General features: G+C 48.7%; 1 protein-coding gene across 4 annotated transcripts in view; it reads left to right on the top strand.

The window, feature by feature from the left end:
- The window catches only part of LOC147606852 (uncharacterized), a 102,711-nt gene that overhangs the window by 38,179 nt on the left and 45,005 nt on the right, over window positions 1–19,527 (top strand). For 3 of the 4 annotated variants that reach the window (XR_015264858.1, XM_086791281.1, XM_086791283.1), the window contains exons 5-6: window positions 1,701–1,766; window positions 1,961–2,065. Coding sequence is in view for 3 of the 4 variants with exons in the window: in XM_086791281.1 (XP_086647407.1) it covers window positions 1,701–1,766; window positions 1,961–2,065 (171 nt within the window). In the remaining variant the exon portion in view is untranslated. The remainder of the gene's footprint in view (window positions 1–1,700; window positions 1,767–1,960; window positions 2,066–19,527) is intronic. The other variant, XM_086791282.1, reaches the window with a different exon arrangement.

The raw sequence follows: 19,527 nt of genomic DNA, 5'->3' as shown, positions 1-19,527 counted from the left end.
GGGGAGGTATTCTTTTCTGAGACCTAGAAAACAGATTGACCGGAAAGCCTGCTACTCCTGCTAGGGGGTCGGACGCAGGCTCGAAGCCGTGGTGCCACCTTGTGAAAAATGCCTGGGCCGTGTGCAAGGGCACGGGGTTCAGCTGTAAGACATGGTTTACAGGTCTGCAGCCACTGAGGAGTTGAGTTCAACCTGATAGTAGCCATGACCTAAAATGTGATTGTCATAGATCTTTCTGGGTGTGTCAATGAGGCTGGCTTCCCGAAGCTGGCTGTGTGCAGGGCAGCTACCGACAATCCTGCACACCAGGGTGGAAGCCTCCGGAGAGGCGATAGTCGAAGCTGGAAATCCTCTTCTAAAAATGAGGGGCTTGGCGGGGCAGTCTCGGCCTAGGATTGTGGAGCGGTTGCCAGAGTCCTCCTGGAGGAGAAGGCCAGAAACAGCGACTGCTCAGCCCAAAAAACGCAGAACCCTTGCTGATGCTGAAAAATCGATGGTGAGCACATGGCGGTGGAGGAAAGTCTGTTGTAGCCTGATGGCCTGGGGGGCGGAAGGGAGTGTGGAGGCAAAGGACGGGGGGCGGAGGGGAAGGGGTGGGGGTGGGGAGGGGGAGCAAAGCACCAGAAAGCGGAGGGGAGGGAGGCTGCACGAGAGAGAAGAAAGGGGGTGGGAGGGCGCGGTGAGGCACAGCAGCACGGGGAGGAAAGGTGAGGTGGGGGGGAGCGGGGGCTAGGCTGGGGCAAGGTGGAGGCCTGGTGAAGCTTCACGCAGCAGCAGAGGGGAAAATGCAGTGGCTCTTAGTGCAGTTGTGTGGACCTCTTACTCCTTTGCCTTGATCTTTTGAACAGCCTGTTTAGTGCACGCTGCCCATGCTGTCTTGGCAGCTTGTTCACACTGTCCATCAGTCTATTCACACTGCCAACAGCCTGTTTAGCATGTCCAATAGCCTTTTTACACTGTCCAACAGTCGTCTTTGTACTAGCTCTATACATTTCTTTTTAGAGCCCATGGTTTCCCTACAAGATTCCGTGCAGCTGACACCGCCGCCATACATCATCTCTCATGTGTACAACTCACCCTGCTAATCGTACAATGAAGGCTGGTCATAATGCGCTTATGGCCGTTGTACTGTCCTGGTCATCCTCTTCCATAGGGCTCCTTGAGCAGCATACAATAGATAGTTTATGCTTGGGCTGGTTGATCAGTCTTTAGTTGTCATATTGATGGTACCATGACCTTGAATGGTGTGGACCTTGTTTGCAATTTCGATTGTATCATTTTCTATCCAGAAAGACAAACCAATCTCTGCTTTATCAGAAAGCCTTCCACATCCTCTCCAAAGCATGTGCTATGCAACACGGTGGAAATTTTTTTTCCCATGGCCAGCAGGAGAGAGGCTGGTTAGGTCAAAAAACAACGATCGTTCAAGAGAACTGGCTGTTCAAGGGTGGTGGGAAAAAAAGCCTTAGAGAACTGAGTTTTAGGTCTTGGAGGAGTCGATTAAAAGTCAATGAGTGCCCTAGGGATGGTTTTAGTTGTCGCTGTGGGTGCTGCTTGATTGGTCATGTCTTGTTGAATCTTTGAGCTTTTCACATTTTTTACCATACTTAACTACAAATTGCAATGCAGATGTTTCTCTCACGTATCTGGTCTCATACAGAGTATATGATTCCCTCGTTCTTGACGTGTGTTCACTGAAGGTACGTGATTTGGAACAACGGTGGGCAGTTGCTAAAGAAAGAGATGCATATAGAGAAGCTGGAAGGGTCAATCTTCTTATCTTTTGAACAAGATCTTTTTTCTCTGCAAGACATAAAATAATGGTGCCTTTGTGGTTTCTTTTAGAGTGGTTTTTAAAAACTTTTAGGAGGGTGAATTTATGGTTACTTTCAGGGTTCCATAGCATACTGTGTAATTATCTTGAGCAATTTCTTAATCCAACCAATCATTTTTTAAAAAGGATGTACCCCCTTTACGATCTGAAGCCGAGGAGGACCCTGTCATCCTTCAGGCTTTAGCTGATACTCTTATGGATGCATACCATACACGAGAACTACTTCAAATTGTAAGTTTTCTTTCCAATTACAACAAAAGTTCATATTTTTAAACCATTATCTGCGGCATGCTACTTTTTTTTTTTTCCCCCCCCCGGGAAGAAGATCCTTCAATTAGTTAAAGAAAAACAGCCACAAAGGCCTAAGTACAACCACGAAGGGCTAAATACAAATTGGCCTCATATAAGGGCGGGAAACAAGTGATCATAAGAGATGCTTCTCCTCCGGCTGGCCGCTCTGTGAGGAGAAGGCTATCTCATACAGGGGGAGAGGGGGGGGGGGGGGGGGGGACAACCACACAGGTGGTCTGTAATGCCAAATGCGGTCACCTCCTCTATCTGTGAGGAAAGGGCCAGGCCTCCAAAGTCTCAAGAAGGCTTCCCGCCACTTTCACATGCGGTCAAAACCTCCCTGTAACTTCCCCCATTGACCGTTGAGGGTGTGAATAATATCAAGCCATATGCTCCTGATGCTCTCAGCCGGCGGAGTGTGGGTACCCTCGATGGCCTTGTAGCATCTAGCACGCCAAATGTGCCAGGTTGCAATGCTATTGCAAATCTCCCATCTCTGCCATGAGCCTGGCTGCCAGTCACCTGTAGGAGGGGCTGTGACTGGTGCCGCTATAATATGATGGTGATAGACCTGAAGGGCTAGTCCTCCCCCATCCTCCACGTAAGCCCTGATTACTCTAGCCTCTGTGGCCCAAGCGACAATGCCCAAAGTGATGATCTAGGTCGATGCCTTGTCCATAGCGAAGATGGAGAGAATCCACTGCGAAATTTGCTGAGCCTTTGGGCAATCCCAAAGGCAATGTCGCTGAGACTCCTGGTGGTGGCCGCACCGCGGACAAGCCGTTGACCGACCTCCAATTGCCAGCCAAGTACCGATTGCCAAACTCCTTTGTGCCATTAGCCAAAGAAAGAGTAAACTTTCTAGGCTGAAAGCTGTCCCAAAGCCTCTTCCAGAAGTCTGAAAGGAAGTGCTGTGATAGGCCCTATGATTGCCAATGTGTTGCTGTTGCCTGTGTGCCATCTACCTCATGCATCTGGATCCTGCGGCCGATCCGCGCTATATATGCAAAGAAGGGGGAATCCAGAGTATCCTCCTGATCAGCAGGATCATGCCAAGTCCACTCTCCTGGGTCCCACTGCAGTAGCGTGAGAGGTTGGCGCTCCCAAATCCATAGCTGCCATAGTCTCTCCTTGGCCACTTTGGCCAGTGCTGGATCTATGTGCCATTCCCGTGCCCGAAAACCGATCACCCTCAACCTTTGTAAGGTGCAACCTTTGAAATCCTCCAAGGGAAGCTCTGATCTCTCTAGTCTGCCCTGGGAACTAATAGAAAAAGTGAGCAGACTACTGTCCTCATCTGCTCCGTGGACTGTCACGAGGATATCATATTTGGTAAACACTCCTAGCCACACTTGTGGGGGGGGGGGGGGGGGGGGGGGGGGGTCTAGAATAGGATTAGCCACTCTTGAGGGATAGCTGAGTCAATGTCGATGCCGAGCCTATCTCGACCTCGGATCCCTGTCAGGCCTCTCTCCTGCTCCTCCAGGGATAATTGCCTATGTGCAATCCAATCTCCAAGTGACCTGGCTGGTCCCGTGCTCAAGGCTCCCCAAGATACATGCGGTCAGGCCCCTAACATCTGTCCACTGGGTAAATGGATCAGGGGTTCCAGACCAAAGGCTGTCGGAGCAACTCCTCAAAGGCAACAAGAACTATCTGTCTGAGAGCTGGCCTGAGATGATCCCAAGCCCAAAGTAAATTGGGTGCAAATTTGTCCTCAAAAGCTGGGCTAAAAACATGGGCTCGCATCTTTGTGAAGATCCATCGGGTACTCTACGGCAACGGGCCCCCAAGGCTTGGAGTGTGGGCTGAGATCTAGGCCAATAAGAAATCCTTCCAGGGCTCACCACCGGGAAGGAGTCCTCTGACAATCAACTTGCCCAGTAGGGCACGACTCTGAATAGTAGGATCATTGAGGCCAAGCCCCCCTCTGCTACGTGGTTGAATGATCACTCACCATGCCACCTTGGCCCTGGCTGGCCTCCCATCACTTCCGGCACATAAGAAGTTATGGATCAATTGTTGTACCTGGCCAATGCATGCTCGAGAAAAGGCCCAGCACGAAGTGATGTACCACATGGTGGGTAGAAGTACCTGGTTTGCCACCACCACTCTGCGTGCTAGGGAGAGCCTCGCCGAGCTCTAATATAAAGCTTCTTCCGAATACTTCGAAGAAGCGGAGCGAGCTGCTGCACGGGAGAGATATCAATGCCAACGTGGCAACCGAGATAGTGAACTGGAGTGCCTTTCGGGATCCACTGGAAAGCCTCAACTGGTCTCCAAGTCGGGGCGTGTGCTGAACCTACCCAAAAACCACACGACTTGTGCCAGTTGATCTGCGCTTCTAAAGCGCGGCAGAAAATTTCAATCGCCTCCACGAATCTCTGGAGATTCCCAACATCTCTTGAGAGGAAGGCTATTGTGTCAGCTGCAAACTTTGAATCAAGCAACTCCTTCTGCGTGCGGAGGGGAAGATGCAATCCTTGGAGCCTGGTCTCCTGGGCGCAGAGAGAAAACTGCTCATAACCTCGGCAATGAATAGAAAGAGGTAAGGTGCCAGTGGACAGCCTTGCCGAACCGAGCGGGAAAGGGGAAATCTATCACCTCGGGCTCCCTGAATGAGGACCTGGCTATGCAAGGCTGAGTAAAGTCTTGAAACCCCATGAATCCACTCCTCGGGGAATCCCATCCGGCTCATTGTGCCCTCCAAAAAGCTCCAATCCACCCTATCATATGCTTTCTCAAAATCTAGGAGAAGCACAATGAGGTCTTGCTGCCGTATCCTGGCCAAAGATGTCGCCTCCCAGAAGGTAAAAATGTTGTCCAGGATGCTCCTATTTTGAACAAAGCAAGTCTGAGTGTCATGGATCAAGTCTTGGAGAAAAGGCTGAAGTCTCCTGCTGATGGCCTTGGCCAATATCTTATAGGCTGTCCCAAGGAGGGTGATGGGTCTCCACTGTTGGATCTCCAATCTGTCACAACCCTCCTTGGGAATCAAGTGAGTCAAGCCCTCTGAGAGCCTCTTTGGCATGGCACCTATAATCAGAATCTCATTGAAGGCAGCTTGAAGGCCACCTTCTATGAGGTCCCAATGGCGAAGAAGAAAGGAGACCGGAAGCCTGGGAAGTGCCATCAATGCCTCCACCAACTCCTCAGCAATAAATGGTGTCAATAAAAATGACCAAAGAGAAGGGGGAACCACCTCCCTCGTATGCTGCCAGACCCTCTCGCGTGCGTCCACCACCTATGAAGATGCTGGGGCACCAGTGAGGAGGGAAAAAAGTCTGTGGTGATGGCTCTCACGTGGGGGGGATTTGAAACAATAGCTCCATCCTGGCCACGCAATCTGCAAATACCATCTCTCCTCATGTGGGATCCAGCTATCTCAAAGAAATCCCCTGTGACTCTGTCACTTGCCTGTGTCTAGAAAGAGGCCCTAGCATGATACCTGTACTCCACCCTCCTCTCCTCTATGGATCTAATGTCCGTACGAGCGGCGGCGAGCCGACTTTTGATCCACTGTCTATCCAGGGACCTCTCTCGAAGTCGTTGTAAAGAGGCAAGACGGTTGCTCAAACTGCTCTCTTGCTCCCGGAAACCCTCACCTCCTGCAAGAAACTGCTAACTTCTCCCTGCCTTGACGCTGCCCCGTTCTTGTGCTTGTGTAGCCAGACGGTGGAGACGTTAGTAAGGCCCGGAGTTGGCCCATGGTATCCCTCATACCATTGGGAGAATGAGGTTCGTCGATTGAGGCGAGTGATTGTGATGCTGCCTGGTTCTGAGGACCAAGGCTAGTGTGGTGAATTAGCCCACCCTAGTGTGTAGACATTCCTCTGAGGGGCGGGAGGATCGAGCGATGGCGCCTGAGAGGGCGACAGGCCGGCTTGAGTCCTCGCCAGCGGCGGCCGACGATGAGGTGTATGGTCCCGTAGGGTTTTGCCCAGCATGTAGAGGCTGAAAGGCCGAATTCTAGATCATCGGCAGAATAAAGGAAAAGAATAAGAGAGCCGGTTTGGCTTGTATGGAATTGATTCATGTATAAACTTTTTATATATATATCTTGTCTTTGGCATGATTGTATTGTGTAAAAGGCTGTTTTAACAAACCTTGTGAAAAGGGCCTTAATTAAGGAACATGTTTATTTATGTCAAACAGTGTGGTAGGATTAATTAGAAAACAAATTGACGTGTGAGTAGGGTGGAAAGTGGGAGGATGGAATGCCCCGACGGCACCATCCTACATCTCTTCTAAGACCTCATCCAATGTGCACGCAGCAGAGCCTGAAAGAAAATCCAATCTTGCCCATATCCGCTCTATCCTGTTGCATATCTCTGGGTCCTGATTGAGGCTGTTCGGAATCCTCGAGCTCACATGCCTGTCATGCCTCCAAGGGTCCTCTAAGGACAAAATAACTGGGGCGTGATCAGAAAAGGAAGTACTTGCCAAAATACCAAGCATACCCCCTTGGCTGCAAGCCCACTCATCAACATAAACCTGTCAAGTCTAGAGAGGTTGGGGCCAGTGCTCCTCCTGTCCGATGTCGAGAAGCAAAGGCTCCCAGGGCTGCGCCCAAACTCTGGAGGATACCAAGGGTCCTACCCCTTGACTGCAAGAATCATCTCCTCCTAGGTTGAGTACTCTGCTCTTGAAACTCTGGCCGTGCCACCTCCAAGCCTCTATCGTGTTAAAGTCACCGCCCAAGCACCAAAAGTTAGCCTGAGGGAGGGCCTGCCGTACACTGAGCTCCAGAAGAGGGCTCTACTAGCATCAGTGTTTAGAGCATAGATGTTGAGGAAGTGAATGCTATCCTCTCCAATAGTAATGGTAATCCACTGTGCGCCCGCCCTGGGAAAATGACTCCTAAGCTAGTCACGGTCGGCAACAGCTGCTCACTGATAGAAATACACTCCCCTCCCTGCGTCCTTGAGGGGCCGAAGGATGGGGACCAGAAAGTATGACTCTTGCCTGGAAGAATCTTCCCGCATCTGCGGGTACGTCCCTCTGAGAGATGATGCTCATGGAGGAAAAGAACGTCTCTAAGTCCCCCCACTATGGCCCTTTGAAGCTCGCCTTGTAGGACGCCTCGTCTCTGAAAGCACTCTAAACCCTGAATGTTCCATGAAAAAATCCGCATATCAATCTCGGTGTGAAGCTGCACTAGGAGAATCGCCCTCCACTCGAAGAGTCTTGGGTGAGGGTTTAGTCGGGGAATAATCATAATTTGTGCGGGGACAAAGGCGCGTCAGGTGGGCAATAATCCTGTCCTCCATGTGATGCTACTCTGTACGAGCACGTGCATATGCATGCTCCGGACTCCATCGATCACAGTATAGGTATGTGAAAGAGGGGGAAAGAGGTACCGCAACAGAGGTATGCATGAACACAAATAGTAGCACCTCCAGACTGGATACTACCATCTTTGCGTTCTAGCCTCGATGGGCTGAACCTCGAAGATCCATTCTAGCTAGAGACCAGAAATGGGTGAGAGTATCGGTGATGCGGAGATCGTGGAGATGGTGGGAGAGCTCGATTGCCTGACCGTGAATGGCAACTACCACTAACTCAGGATCCCACTTTGTCCCCGGGGCTGCAGCGAAGGGGAAAGAGAAGATCATCGTGCCATTATCTGGCGTAGAGGGCTTGTAGTGGTCAAAAACCACACATACCCGAACAGGGGCTACTGTCTCCTCAAATATGTCAATCCTTTTTGTCGGCAGACACCGGAAGAAATTGTAGTCCACAAAGTGTCCTAGAATCCTAGGGGCCCCACCTAGGGACTCTGGCGGGAGAGCCCTCACCGGGGAGGCAGTGATGGTCATCTCTACCGGCTTGGGGAATCGGTGAATCAAGCGACGGACTGATCTGGCCGGCTGCCTCTGCACCAGGTCAGGGGCTGCTGGGGGGCGACGAGAGTGCTCTGGAGAGGCAGAACTGTGGGTGGCGGGGGGGGGGGGGGGGGGGGGGCAGGGGAGGGGGGGCTCCATCACTCTCCCGATGGCACCACCAATTACCGGGAGAAGAGGAAGGTACTCCTTCATAAGGCCTGGAAGCAAAGTGTCACTGGGAAGCCCGAAACGCCATCCAATGGGTCAAACACAGGATCGAAGCCGTGGTGCCACCAAGCAAAGAAGGCCTGCACTGTACGCAATGCAAGGGGACTCAGCTGCATGACTCGGTCTGACGCTGATGGCGAGTCGAACCCGTATGCAGGCCCTAGAGTGTGAATATCGATGATCTTTGCAGGTTCGCCAATGAGGCTCGCCTGAAAAAGATCTCTGAGCTGTCCGTGCGCGGGGCGGCTACCAACAATTTTGTAGACCAGGGTGGAGGCCTCAAGTGAGGCAACAGTTGTGGCAAGAACCTGAAGATTCTCTTTGGAGAAGGAAGTGCAAGCAACGGCGGCTTTGGTCGAGGAAGACGGAGCGGCTACCATGGAGTCCTCTTGAGGGTGAAGACCAGAATGAACTGAAGCTTGCTGAATAAATTAGAACCCCCTGAAGCTTGGAAACAACAACCTGTGCGGGAGGGGAGGGAGGAGAGGGGTGAGGCAAAAGAAGAGAAAAGAAAAAACACAAAGGACTATGCAGCGAGGGGGGGGGGGGGGGGGGGGGGGTTTCGCAGAAGCACAACGAGGAAGGGGGGGGATGGGTGGAATAATTGAGACAGGGGGGGAGGAGAGGACAGGGGCACACAGATGGCTGGGGGGAAAAACGCAGGTGCCGCTAGCGAAGGGGGGAGCTGGGAGCGTGCACACGACTGGAGCTCCCTCTAGGTTACTCTATTGTGCCACAGTGGCATGCTACTTTCAGTAAGCCAATGGGCGCAGGAGAAGGCACAAATCCACCACAGCTATGCCATATTTTTGGAATAGGGGGAAATGGAATCACAAACGGTAGTAATGAAAACACCATTTTCGAAGGAGATGAAACATGGAAATGACACTTCAGCAAGGGATGGGAACATGAAAAAGGTATGGAAGTATAAGAAAATAGGAGATGAAAGGAAGGCAGAGTAGGATAAATAGAGATAGAATAAAAGAGGAACAATAAAAGGCTAATTGGGGAGTTTTGTAGGTAAAAGGTAGCTGTTGTTGGGGAAATAAACAAATTCGCAAGGAAGAAATTGATAAAACAGCCGAATCCTGCCATTTCAAAAAATGGAAGTCGCTGAAATGGATAGAAGGCATGTTTGACCTAGACCCTCCTGAAATGCAGGAAATGCCCCAAAAACCTGGTGTTTTTGGTGTTTCTCCTTGCTATTATTCATGCTCTTTCTAGGACACTGATCTGCTTCTCAAAAAACTTTTTGGCTGTGAAATACACAGCGATCTTTCTGCCTAAGTGGAGTAGAAGCTCCAATTTTAATCCGTTTGACAATCAGGACAGAGAACATTCAATGTCTTTACTTGGACCAGCCAAGGTTGACTAGAAACTGCCTTTGATTTGGTAGTCGGAATTGCAAACATGGGATTTTATTTGCTTGGGTAACTATGATTCTTCCGAACTGTGAAGGTGGTTCAGTGCATGGCATAGTGATACAACAATATCCGGCCATGCATAAGGCATTTCATTCTATGAAATGATTCTAGTTTTTACGTTCAGTGAAATCTCCCTTGGGGCGGTTGGTTACATGCTCAAGAGTGGTCCAGTTTTGACATTTGGGCCATGAAAAACTTTTAACCTTGAGGTCCTTAGAGGAGCAGGATTACAGAAGTTGACTTGATAGGTGTCTTTACAGGTGTTATGAGTGACTTGCCACTGTCCAGAGGTTTTTGGAACATTAATTGGCCCCAACTGACAATCATATGTTGTTGTCTAGATCTACCATTGATGCCTGAAGTGCATGCCCTTGTGTGGCACACTGCTAGACCTTATGAAAATTGTTTGTTTCCCATCAGATCTTAGTCTGGTGTTTACACCACGTGTCTTGGCTATTAAATCATGGCTTCTTTTCGTGAGAATGACCTAATAAGCATGAGTAACCCGATACCATCAAAACATATTGACAGTGGAGCATTGCCTTCTAACAACCCTGTCAATACGTATTTGAAGGTGAAGCGACCTTTGACACCAGATGTTGATGACACTCCAACTTGTCCATACTAAAACCATCATGGTATTATTATGATTATCTTTCATTCGGCAAGGGGCCAACTCAACATCCCTTAATGTCATGAGCTTATGCATATAAAAGTCAAAACCTTGTCTAAGCATAATACTAACCCACCCCACCCCAACCCACCCCCCCCCCCACCCCCCCCCTCCCCCCCCCCACTCTGACTAGTCCCTACTATGAGCCTTGGTAAAAGAATAAGCACAATTCAATGTAATTGGGCAGTGGATCAACTCGACATTCTACTAAGTTCCAGCAAGGAACACCCAGTTCTTTATCGTGGCTATACAGCTCTCTCCCCTTGTGGCAACAATGTTGTAGGTCCAACTCAAGAACAATTATTCACAAGATGCAAAACATGCGGCCTTGTACATATGACTTTGACCGTGATTCAGTCATCATGTATGAGCAGAGATGGGCACCTGTAGGACCTCAAAGGATATGGGACTCACAGCAACAGGGAGAGCATTATTAGACATTGGTGCGGCACATAACTTGATTATATATAACGGCATGTCTAGATGGCCAGAATCTGGAGGATTCACAGGCTTTCCACAGGGAGGAGGAAGTATTACAGTGGACTGCTCTCCGGCCTTTACCCTTTAGGATTTCATCATTCCCCCTCCCCCAATCAGAGCTGATCATACATATCTCGCCTTCACCATCTCGAATCTCCCACATTCAGTGCCACATCCCATACAACCCTCCCCCCACACGAAGGTGCACTTCCACCATGATCTTGACAACATCTACAAGGATCACATATGGCGTCACCTCTCAGCCATTGACTTACTTACCACCCCCCTTGCCAATGCCACCACCCAGCTCTCAGCTATCCTGCATGAGTCAGCTCAAGTCACCTACCTGTGCGCCACCTGTCAGCAAAACCGAGCCTCTATTGGATCCATACCCCAAAACTGGTATGATTAGGAGTGCAAAGCCTACCTTGTGCAGCTTCACCAAGACCAAGCAAGGGACATCATCAAGGCACGACAAGAACAACGGAGGTCTAGGTGATTTACCAGGCGTAAGAAGCGGGAATTCTTGGCCGAGGAGGAGGAGCTGTACAGGTGTTTCTTGAGTGTAGACAGCTCTGAGGCATGGTGGATGCTAGAGGAGAGGAGCCCCCCCACACCCCATCACCGATCCAATCACACAGCACGGGTATGCCCAAGGGCTCTATGATTCTCCAGATCAGCCCACCTTTGATATGTCACAGGTCCCCCGGTTAGCCAGATCTTCGCTCTTCACGGTGGCCAATGCCACAAGGGCCATTTGTAAGCTTAATTAAGAGTGGGAAGGCCAGGGACCATGAGGATCTCCAAGCTGAACACATCATACATGCATGTGATATGCTTGCACCCTTCCTTACTGAGCTTTTCAACACTGCCATATGTGAAGGCCTACCCCCCTCCTGGGCTACCAACACAATCTTTCCCATCCACAAAGCTGGGGATACCCTCGACACAAACAACTACCGTACTATCATGATAGGAGGGCCAATCCTAGCCAAGCTTTTTGGTTGAGTCCTAGAAACAGAAATCAGCAATCATGTAGAGAGACATGGCCAACGAGCCAAGGGACAAGTGGGGTTCAGGATGTCCTTCTCCACCTGTCAAATCCCCATAGGATCTCTTCATAGAATGCTCCTGGTACAAGGCTTGAAACCTGCAAACAAACCAAACAAACGTGAAGGGGGTGCAGGCCTGACTCACCTCCCAACCTTGATAGCCGTGGGCAAGCCCACAAGTCTTGGCTGTCCCCACTGAGCCACGAGTTGAGCTAACTAGATGGATGTACCGACCAATCTCTACCTCGTGACGTCCCATATTGCCGCGAAGCTACCCTCGCGGGCCTCGAGGCTGCTGCCGGCCTTGGCTGCATAAAGCAGGTGCACGTCTGCACCAGATCTAGGCTCTTGACCATAGAGCTCTCACAGAGGCACGCGAGACTCTATGAAGTAATGACTAATCTTGGCCACCCTTTTATAGGCTCTTGGCTGGTCATCGGGCGTCCACACTTGGGCGCCCGCCCGTTAGTCTATCCCTAACTCAGCTCGCTAATCAGCCTGCCTAGCTCCAAGCTTCCCCAAACCTCGAAGCTAGTCTTGTGTGCGTGTAGCACATGGTAGATACACATTGTGTACATGACATACTCCCCTTCCTCTAAGAGCTCACTCCTGAGCTCACTAAAAAGCCAGGGTAATCCATCTGAAGGGTAGTCAATGTCTCCCATGTAGGGTCCTCCGGAACACGATTTTTCCACTTGATCTTGTATTCCATGATAAGAGTATTACACAATCGTCTTGCACGAAATCCAAGAATCTTTTCCGGTTCGTGTGGAACAAATGTCGTGTCCTCGACATCTATGATTTCTTGAGGAGTAACTAACTGGTCTGTTCCACCCAGTACTTAAGTCTACTGACATGAAATACAGGATGAACTTTCACATGAGAAGGCAAATCCAATTCATATGCTACTGAACCAATCCGTCGTGTAATATGAAATGGTCCATAGTATCTAGGGGATAATTTCGGAGATTGACCTGTGTGTAAAGTCTTGGAATCTTTCGGAACTCGCAAATATACCATCGTTCCTTCAGAGAACTCTTTGAGTGAACGATGTCTATTAGAATAACATCTGTCTGTGTCTTGAGCACTTCTAATAGATTCTTTCGCAACTTGTAACATTTCTTGCATATCTTGCAAAAAATTACGTGCTGCATCATGCTGAAGTCCTGAAAATCCCACTGTAACAGGTGATCTAGATTGAAAACCATACATAAGCATGAAAGGACTAAAACTTGTACTCGTATGTACTATTATATGCAAATTCTAACATAGGAAGATAATCGTCCCATGAACTCTGTCTTTTGGAGACATGCACGAAGCATATCCTCCAAAATCTGATTAACTCTTTCAGTCTGGCCATCAGATTGAGGATGATCTGAGGAACTCAAATTCAAAGTTGTTTCCAACTTCTCAAAAACAAGTCTCCAAAAATCACTTGTAAACTTAGAGTCCCTATCACTGACTATGTCCTGCCGCGGTAACCCGTACAGTCTAAACAATTACTCGATAAACTGCCATGCTAATTGCGTAGCTGTAATGGTCTTCCATGTCGGAAAAAATCTAGCCATTTTTGTCAAGCGATCCACCACAACCCAAATAGAATCTTGGCCTTGACGTGTTCTTGGCAATCTGGTAATAAAATCCATGGAAATACTTTCCCATTTATTACCTGGGATTTGCAAAGGATGCAACAGCCCAGCCTATCTAAAGGGTTCAGCTTTATTTGCTTGACAAACTTGACACTTGAGAACATAATCTTCTACATACCCTCATAAGCTTCCCACAAGGGCCATTCGTAAGCTTAATTAAGAGTGGGAAGGGCCAGGGACCATGAGGATCTCCAAGCTGAACACATCATACATGCATGTGATATGCTTGCACCCTTGAGAACATAATCTTCCACAAGGGCCATTCGTAAGCTTACCCCAGGTCAATAAAAAGTGTGTTTCACTAACGATAATGTCCTGTGTACCCCAGGGTGTCCAGCAGAAGGGGCGTTGTGACACTCCTTAAGAATCTTGGACCTAATGTTCGGGATCTGTGGTACACAAATTTTGTCATTATGGAATAGTAAACCATTCCGAATCATCCACTGACCTCCTGCAGCTTGAATGGTAGGCTGCTCAGTCATTGAGTCTAGGTCAATCAATGAGCTCCCGTCTTGGATCTTCTGTCACAATGGGCCAAAATAACTATCAGTCTTGCAAAGCCCTCTCAATGACTGAAATAAGTCGGTAGAAATCTCGGTGAACGATGTCAAAGTTACAACAGCAAGAACATCTCGGCAGGAAACCGCGAGCTCCCCGAATTGCACCTCTCCTTCCTCCATCGCTGCGCCCCTCCTTCCTCCATCGCCTGAATCGTTCCCTTCCGCCTCTGCCTTCGCTTCCCTCCCTCATCGCTGCCCCCTCCTTCTTCCTCGTTTTTTCCTTCGCTGTGCCATTTCGCTTCTCTTCCTGCTTCGCCCCTTTCCTCCTCCGCCTCCCCTCCTTGCCTTTGCCGGCCCTAGCCCTCCTGTTCATCGTTTCGCCTCCCCTCCTCTAATCGCCTCCCATCCTTCCTCAGCGCAGCGCTTTTGTGCTGCCCCTTCCCCGCCCCTCTTCGCCTTTAAAATATCAGCCTCTCCCCTTGCTTCCCTTTCCCACCCTCCTTTCCTTTCCTCCGCCTCAACACCTTCCTCTTCCCCTTGGTTTGGATTGCTCCTCATCCGGGTTCAAGTCGGCCTTTTTCTTCGATTAGCATCATGGCTAATCATTCTCCCTCGGCCGGGCGAACCGTTGTTTTCTCCGAAGCCGAGCTCGCGGTCCTCTACGCCGAAATAGAGAAAGACTCCAAAACGACCCTCATTGCCAGAATCTTTGGATCTCACCCGTCCCGTCTCTAGGCTCGGGATTGGTGGGTCCTGGCGGCTCTGCCCTCCGACCTCGCTCTACACTTTCGAGATGTCAGGTTGCTTGGAAGAGGTTTCATCCAAGTGGATTTTGATTCTGAGGACGCAGCCTTAGAGGTTCTAAAGGGCAGTCCTTTGCCATTGGGCCCTAGGAAGATATTTTTTCTTCCCTACTCCAGCTACCTATTTTGACCTTATTGAGGAAGACTGGAACCGCTTCCCGATTACTCTCAGATTTCCAGGTCTTCTGCACGCATATTGGCCTATGTTAGAGGCCATCGGGTCTGCCTTTGGGCTTGTTCTTCAAGTGCCCCCCTTCACGCCTTGCCGACATCTTCTGCCCAGGTGGTCACTGCCTCGGCGGATGCTGTCCCTAGGGTCATGGTTCTTGCCCGTGACATTGAGCTCTTTGAGGACTATGTTTTGCTTCCGGGCCCTTGTGGCCCTTTGAAGCAACGTATGGAGATTGCAGGTAAACCCGATCAGTGTTGGGTTTGTCACCAACAGGGTCACTTTGCTCGAGATTGTCCTCGGACTCGAGGTCGCAGGAGGCCTCGTAAGCGTGCCTCTCAGGCGCCACCTCCCTTGGTTCCTTCCCGTCCTTCAGTCTGCCAGGTATGGCGTGCTGTCGCTCATGCCCGCCCCCTTGGTGCGATTGATGGGAAGGCTTCCTCGGATCATGTACAGATAGATGATGTTTCTGGTCAGAGGGATGTGTCAGGTGATGCATCTTTGCAGAGGGATGTGTCAGGTGATGCATCTTTGCAGAGAGATGATATCTCTGATCAGGATGATTTTGTGGAGTCCTCTCTACTTGGAGGGGGCGATATGCAGGATGTTCAGCACAGTGGGAATCATGTATTCCAGGATGTTCAGCATGATGCCATTGCCCTTGATGCCCCGCAGGGCGAACAGGTTTCTCGTACATATGCAGGCACGGTGCAGGGCCTCAGACAAGGTCCTCTCAGTGGACTTTGCCCCGTGGATTTTCCCGTCCTCCAGCATTATGAGAGGCGTCCTCAGGCTGCCCATTCAGGTGTTCCTCTTTAGGTTATGGGCCTCCCCTTGCCTAGGGAGGATGATGTACCGGTCTTCTTTTCTGTACAGGATGGATGGCAGTTGGAGAGATGTGACGTGCAGGACCTTATTGAGGGCCCCCAGATTCGTCCAGTCAGAGTTGTTGGCAGGTTAGGGAAGCACGTTTTTGTTGACCCCACCGCCCCCCCCCTCGCCCCCCCCCTCCCCCTTCGCGGGATGATCACAGAGAGTGTTAGCCTTTGGTTGTATGGTGGCCTATCAGACATTTGCATTGGGACCCCGGTGAGTGGGCGTGGAAGGATGCTTGTAACCCCTTGAAAAGCATGCCTTTTCTCAGTTATACGGTGCGGAATGCCAGACATCTTATCTTGGGACACATTCAGAGTGTCCCTACTCTTAGACCCCATTGGGAATCTTACGGCATTTCGATAAACATTCAGAGGGTTTTTTTGGCGGAGATTGTGGCATTCTTATAGGAAGCCACAGATTTCCTCCGTTATCTGGGTTTCTCTTCATGGTGGTCTGGCCACTAATCAGTGGAGGTCAGTTACTGGTGCTTGCCTAGCATGCCCTAGATGTGCAGAAGTTTCGGAGTCAGTTTACCATTGTTTATGGGAATGCAGGGACGCACAGAGGGTTTGGTCTGCGATTGCTCACCTCTTTGGTAGGATTAAGAGGGATGCTATCATTTCTTTTGGTTCTATCATTTGGTTGACACAGTCTGGGCCACAGCTGAGATTCGAGGGGACTGACAGGAGCTTGGGCATTATGGTTAGGCAAGGAGTTGCTCGGCAGTGTTGTCTTCAGGATTTGCCACTTTCACACTTTGTCCCTCCGGCACAAAGGTTAGACAGTTCTTGGGAGATTATTGCTAGCATCTCAGCCTGGAATATCTAGAAGGCTAGATGCACCGAGGCTATTGAGGGTACTCCCGTTTTTGTTTCTCAGTGTCTTTGCAGGATTTGGAGTGATATTATTCACACCATCATGGCTACCTGGGCCAGAATCCAGGGATCTTCGAGGGCTGCGGAGAGGAAGCGCGGCCAGTTTATGAGAGAGTGGGACGGTACTTTTTCATGTTCTCTCATTCGGGACCCTACTGGCAGCACAGGGCTCCTGATTGGTTGAGATCTCTACCTTTCTTGGTGTAAAATCTCCATTTTGTAAATTTTTTTCATACTTAATAGAAGTCTCCTTTCTGAAAAAAAAAAAATCTCGGTGAACGACAAAGTATTCACCTCTCTAATTTGACTAAGCGCATCTGCAACACTATTCATGGACCCTTTTCGATAACAAATCTCAAAATCAAAATCTTGCATTAACTCAACCCATCGAGCTTTCCTTCCTCTCAAATCATTTGCATCACACACATACTTGATTGATTGATGATCAGTCAATACCACAAACTTGGAGCTATATAAATAATGTCTCCAAACCTTGAGAGCGTGAATGACAACATAAAGCTCCTTCTCAAGGGTTGGCCAACGAGATCGAGTGTCGTCTAGCTTTTTACTCTCGAAAGCAACAGGTCTACCATTTTGAAATAGAGTAGTCTCGATTGTATAGTCACTGGCATCAGTTTCAAGAACATAAGGCCAACTAGGATCGGGTAATGCTAAGATAGGTGCTTCCTTGACTTTATCTTTTAAGAGTCTGAAGGCCATATCCAGATCGTTATTCCAAGTTATAGGCTGATTTGACTTACGTCCACGACCTTTCAACAAGTCGGTTATCGGTAGAGTGAGTTGAGAGTACTCCCGCATAGATTTCCGAATAAAAACAACAAAATCGAGAAAAGAACGAAGTTGTTTCATTGTCTGCGGTATAGGCCAGGCCAGAACCTTCTGAACTCGGTCATAGTCAATGCTCAATCCATCTCCAGTGATCTTGTGTCCCAAGAATGTCTGACATGAAAAACTCACATTTACTTAATTTAGCATATAGTCAATTCTGTCTTAAAATAATTAAGACAATCGTGAGGTGTCTAACGTGATCCTCAAAAGTACAACTCTATATTAAAATATCATCCAAGAACACAACCACAAATTTTCCCAAATGTTCACGAAAAAGATCATTCATCATTTGCTGGAAAGTGGCTGGAGCATTGGTTAACCCAAAAGGTAATACGAGAAACTCGTAATGGCCATACCTAGTCCGAAAGGCGGTTCTTTCGACATGCCTTTCATGAATACGTATTCATGAATACGTATCTGGTGATAGCCAGTACGTAAATCTATCTTTGTGAAATACTTCGCTCTGGCTAACCGGTCAATTAGGTCATCTGATCTAGGGAGAGGATAACGGTTCTTAATTGTCAGCTTGTTCAATCTCTTGTAATCTATACACATTCTCTAGGTGTTGTCCTTCTTTCTCTTGAGTAACACAGGTGCACCCCAAGGTGATTTACTTGGACGGATCTGGCCCATCCTCAAATAATCTTCAAGTTGTTTGGCCAACTCATCTTCCTCAGCTTGGCTCATCATGTAAGGTGGAATACTAACAGGGTGAGCACCAGGGACCAGGTCTATACGATGATCTACTGGTCTTTCAGGTGGTAAGCTTGATGGCAGTTCCCTAGGAAATACATCTTGAAACAAATCAAGTATCTTCTTTAATTCGTTGCTTTCAAAAACACTTTTATTTCATTGACATTCATAGAAGGTATGAGAAATGAAGAAAGTGGAATCAAGACACAATGGAAAGCAGTATACAAGGAGGAATCCATTATATTTTCAAAATCAAGTATACAAGGAAGAATTCATTATATTTCCAAAATCAATTGTATGTACAAGAGGTCCCTGAGAGGGATGTATACAATCACCTAAGATACTATACTGGGTGTTCCTATGTTGAAAAGAAAAAGTATGACTAGACCAATCTATCTGGACTTGAAGAGTCTTAAACCACTCAATCCCTAATAACAAGTCTACATGCTCTAGATGCATAATATAGCACTCCAGAGTATCTTCGTAGTCATGAATCCGGATTGGTAGCTTCTCCATCTTTCGATCCCATACTTGCCGACCCTCAGGTAGGCATACCTCATAGGTATGATCGCTTTGTGTTGTGTGACGACCCAATTTTTGCACAAGTTTGTAACAAAGTTGTGTGAGAGCTGTCAGGGCCTATAAGAATGTGGATCCTATGGCCATTCAATTCTCCATAAACTCGGAGAAGATCATGCACGCCAAAAACTTTAGAGTTGAATAGACAATCAGAACATGAACTAGGGCGAGAAAGTACAGTAACTGACGTACCTGTCAAAGACAACTGGTTAGCTGCCTTTGGCTTGGGTCGTGCGTTGGTCTTTGCACCCTTCTGCGTCCGGACACTCGTTATGCATATGTCCATTTTCTTTGCAGGTGAAGCAACGTCCCTCCTCCTTGAGCTTCAAAGCCTTAAGGAGACGTTTTTTCTTCGCTGGGGTCGAAGTTGAATTCTTTGAAGGTTGGTCCGAAGACTTTCCCTTTGTCGTGCTAGCCATCGGTGCGGAGAACTTCCTTTTGTGCTTGTTTCCCTGCCCAATCACGGGTTTAGATTTGGAAGAGACCATTGTATCATGATAGAGACGAGCGGAATGAATGGCCTCGTCCAAAGTTTTGCATTTGTTGTTTTTAACCTGCAAACGGTACGAGCTGGGTAAACCGGCTACGAAGAAACCCAAAAGAATGGTGGAATCCATCTTCGTAGCTTTCATCTGCAAGTCCCTAAATTTCTGGAGGTAGACCTCGTAAGTGAGGTTCTGGGAGGTTATGGTCAAAGTAGCAAACTGGGCGACAATATCATAGTCAT

This window comes from Cibotium barometz, chromosome 56, assembly GCF_041138505.1.
Source record: "Cibotium barometz isolate CiBa-2024 chromosome 56, ASM4113850v1, whole genome shotgun sequence".
NCBI lineage: Eukaryota > Viridiplantae > Streptophyta > Polypodiopsida > Cyatheales > Cibotiaceae > Cibotium > Cibotium barometz.
This window is presented reverse-complemented; position numbering and strand designations above follow the sequence as displayed.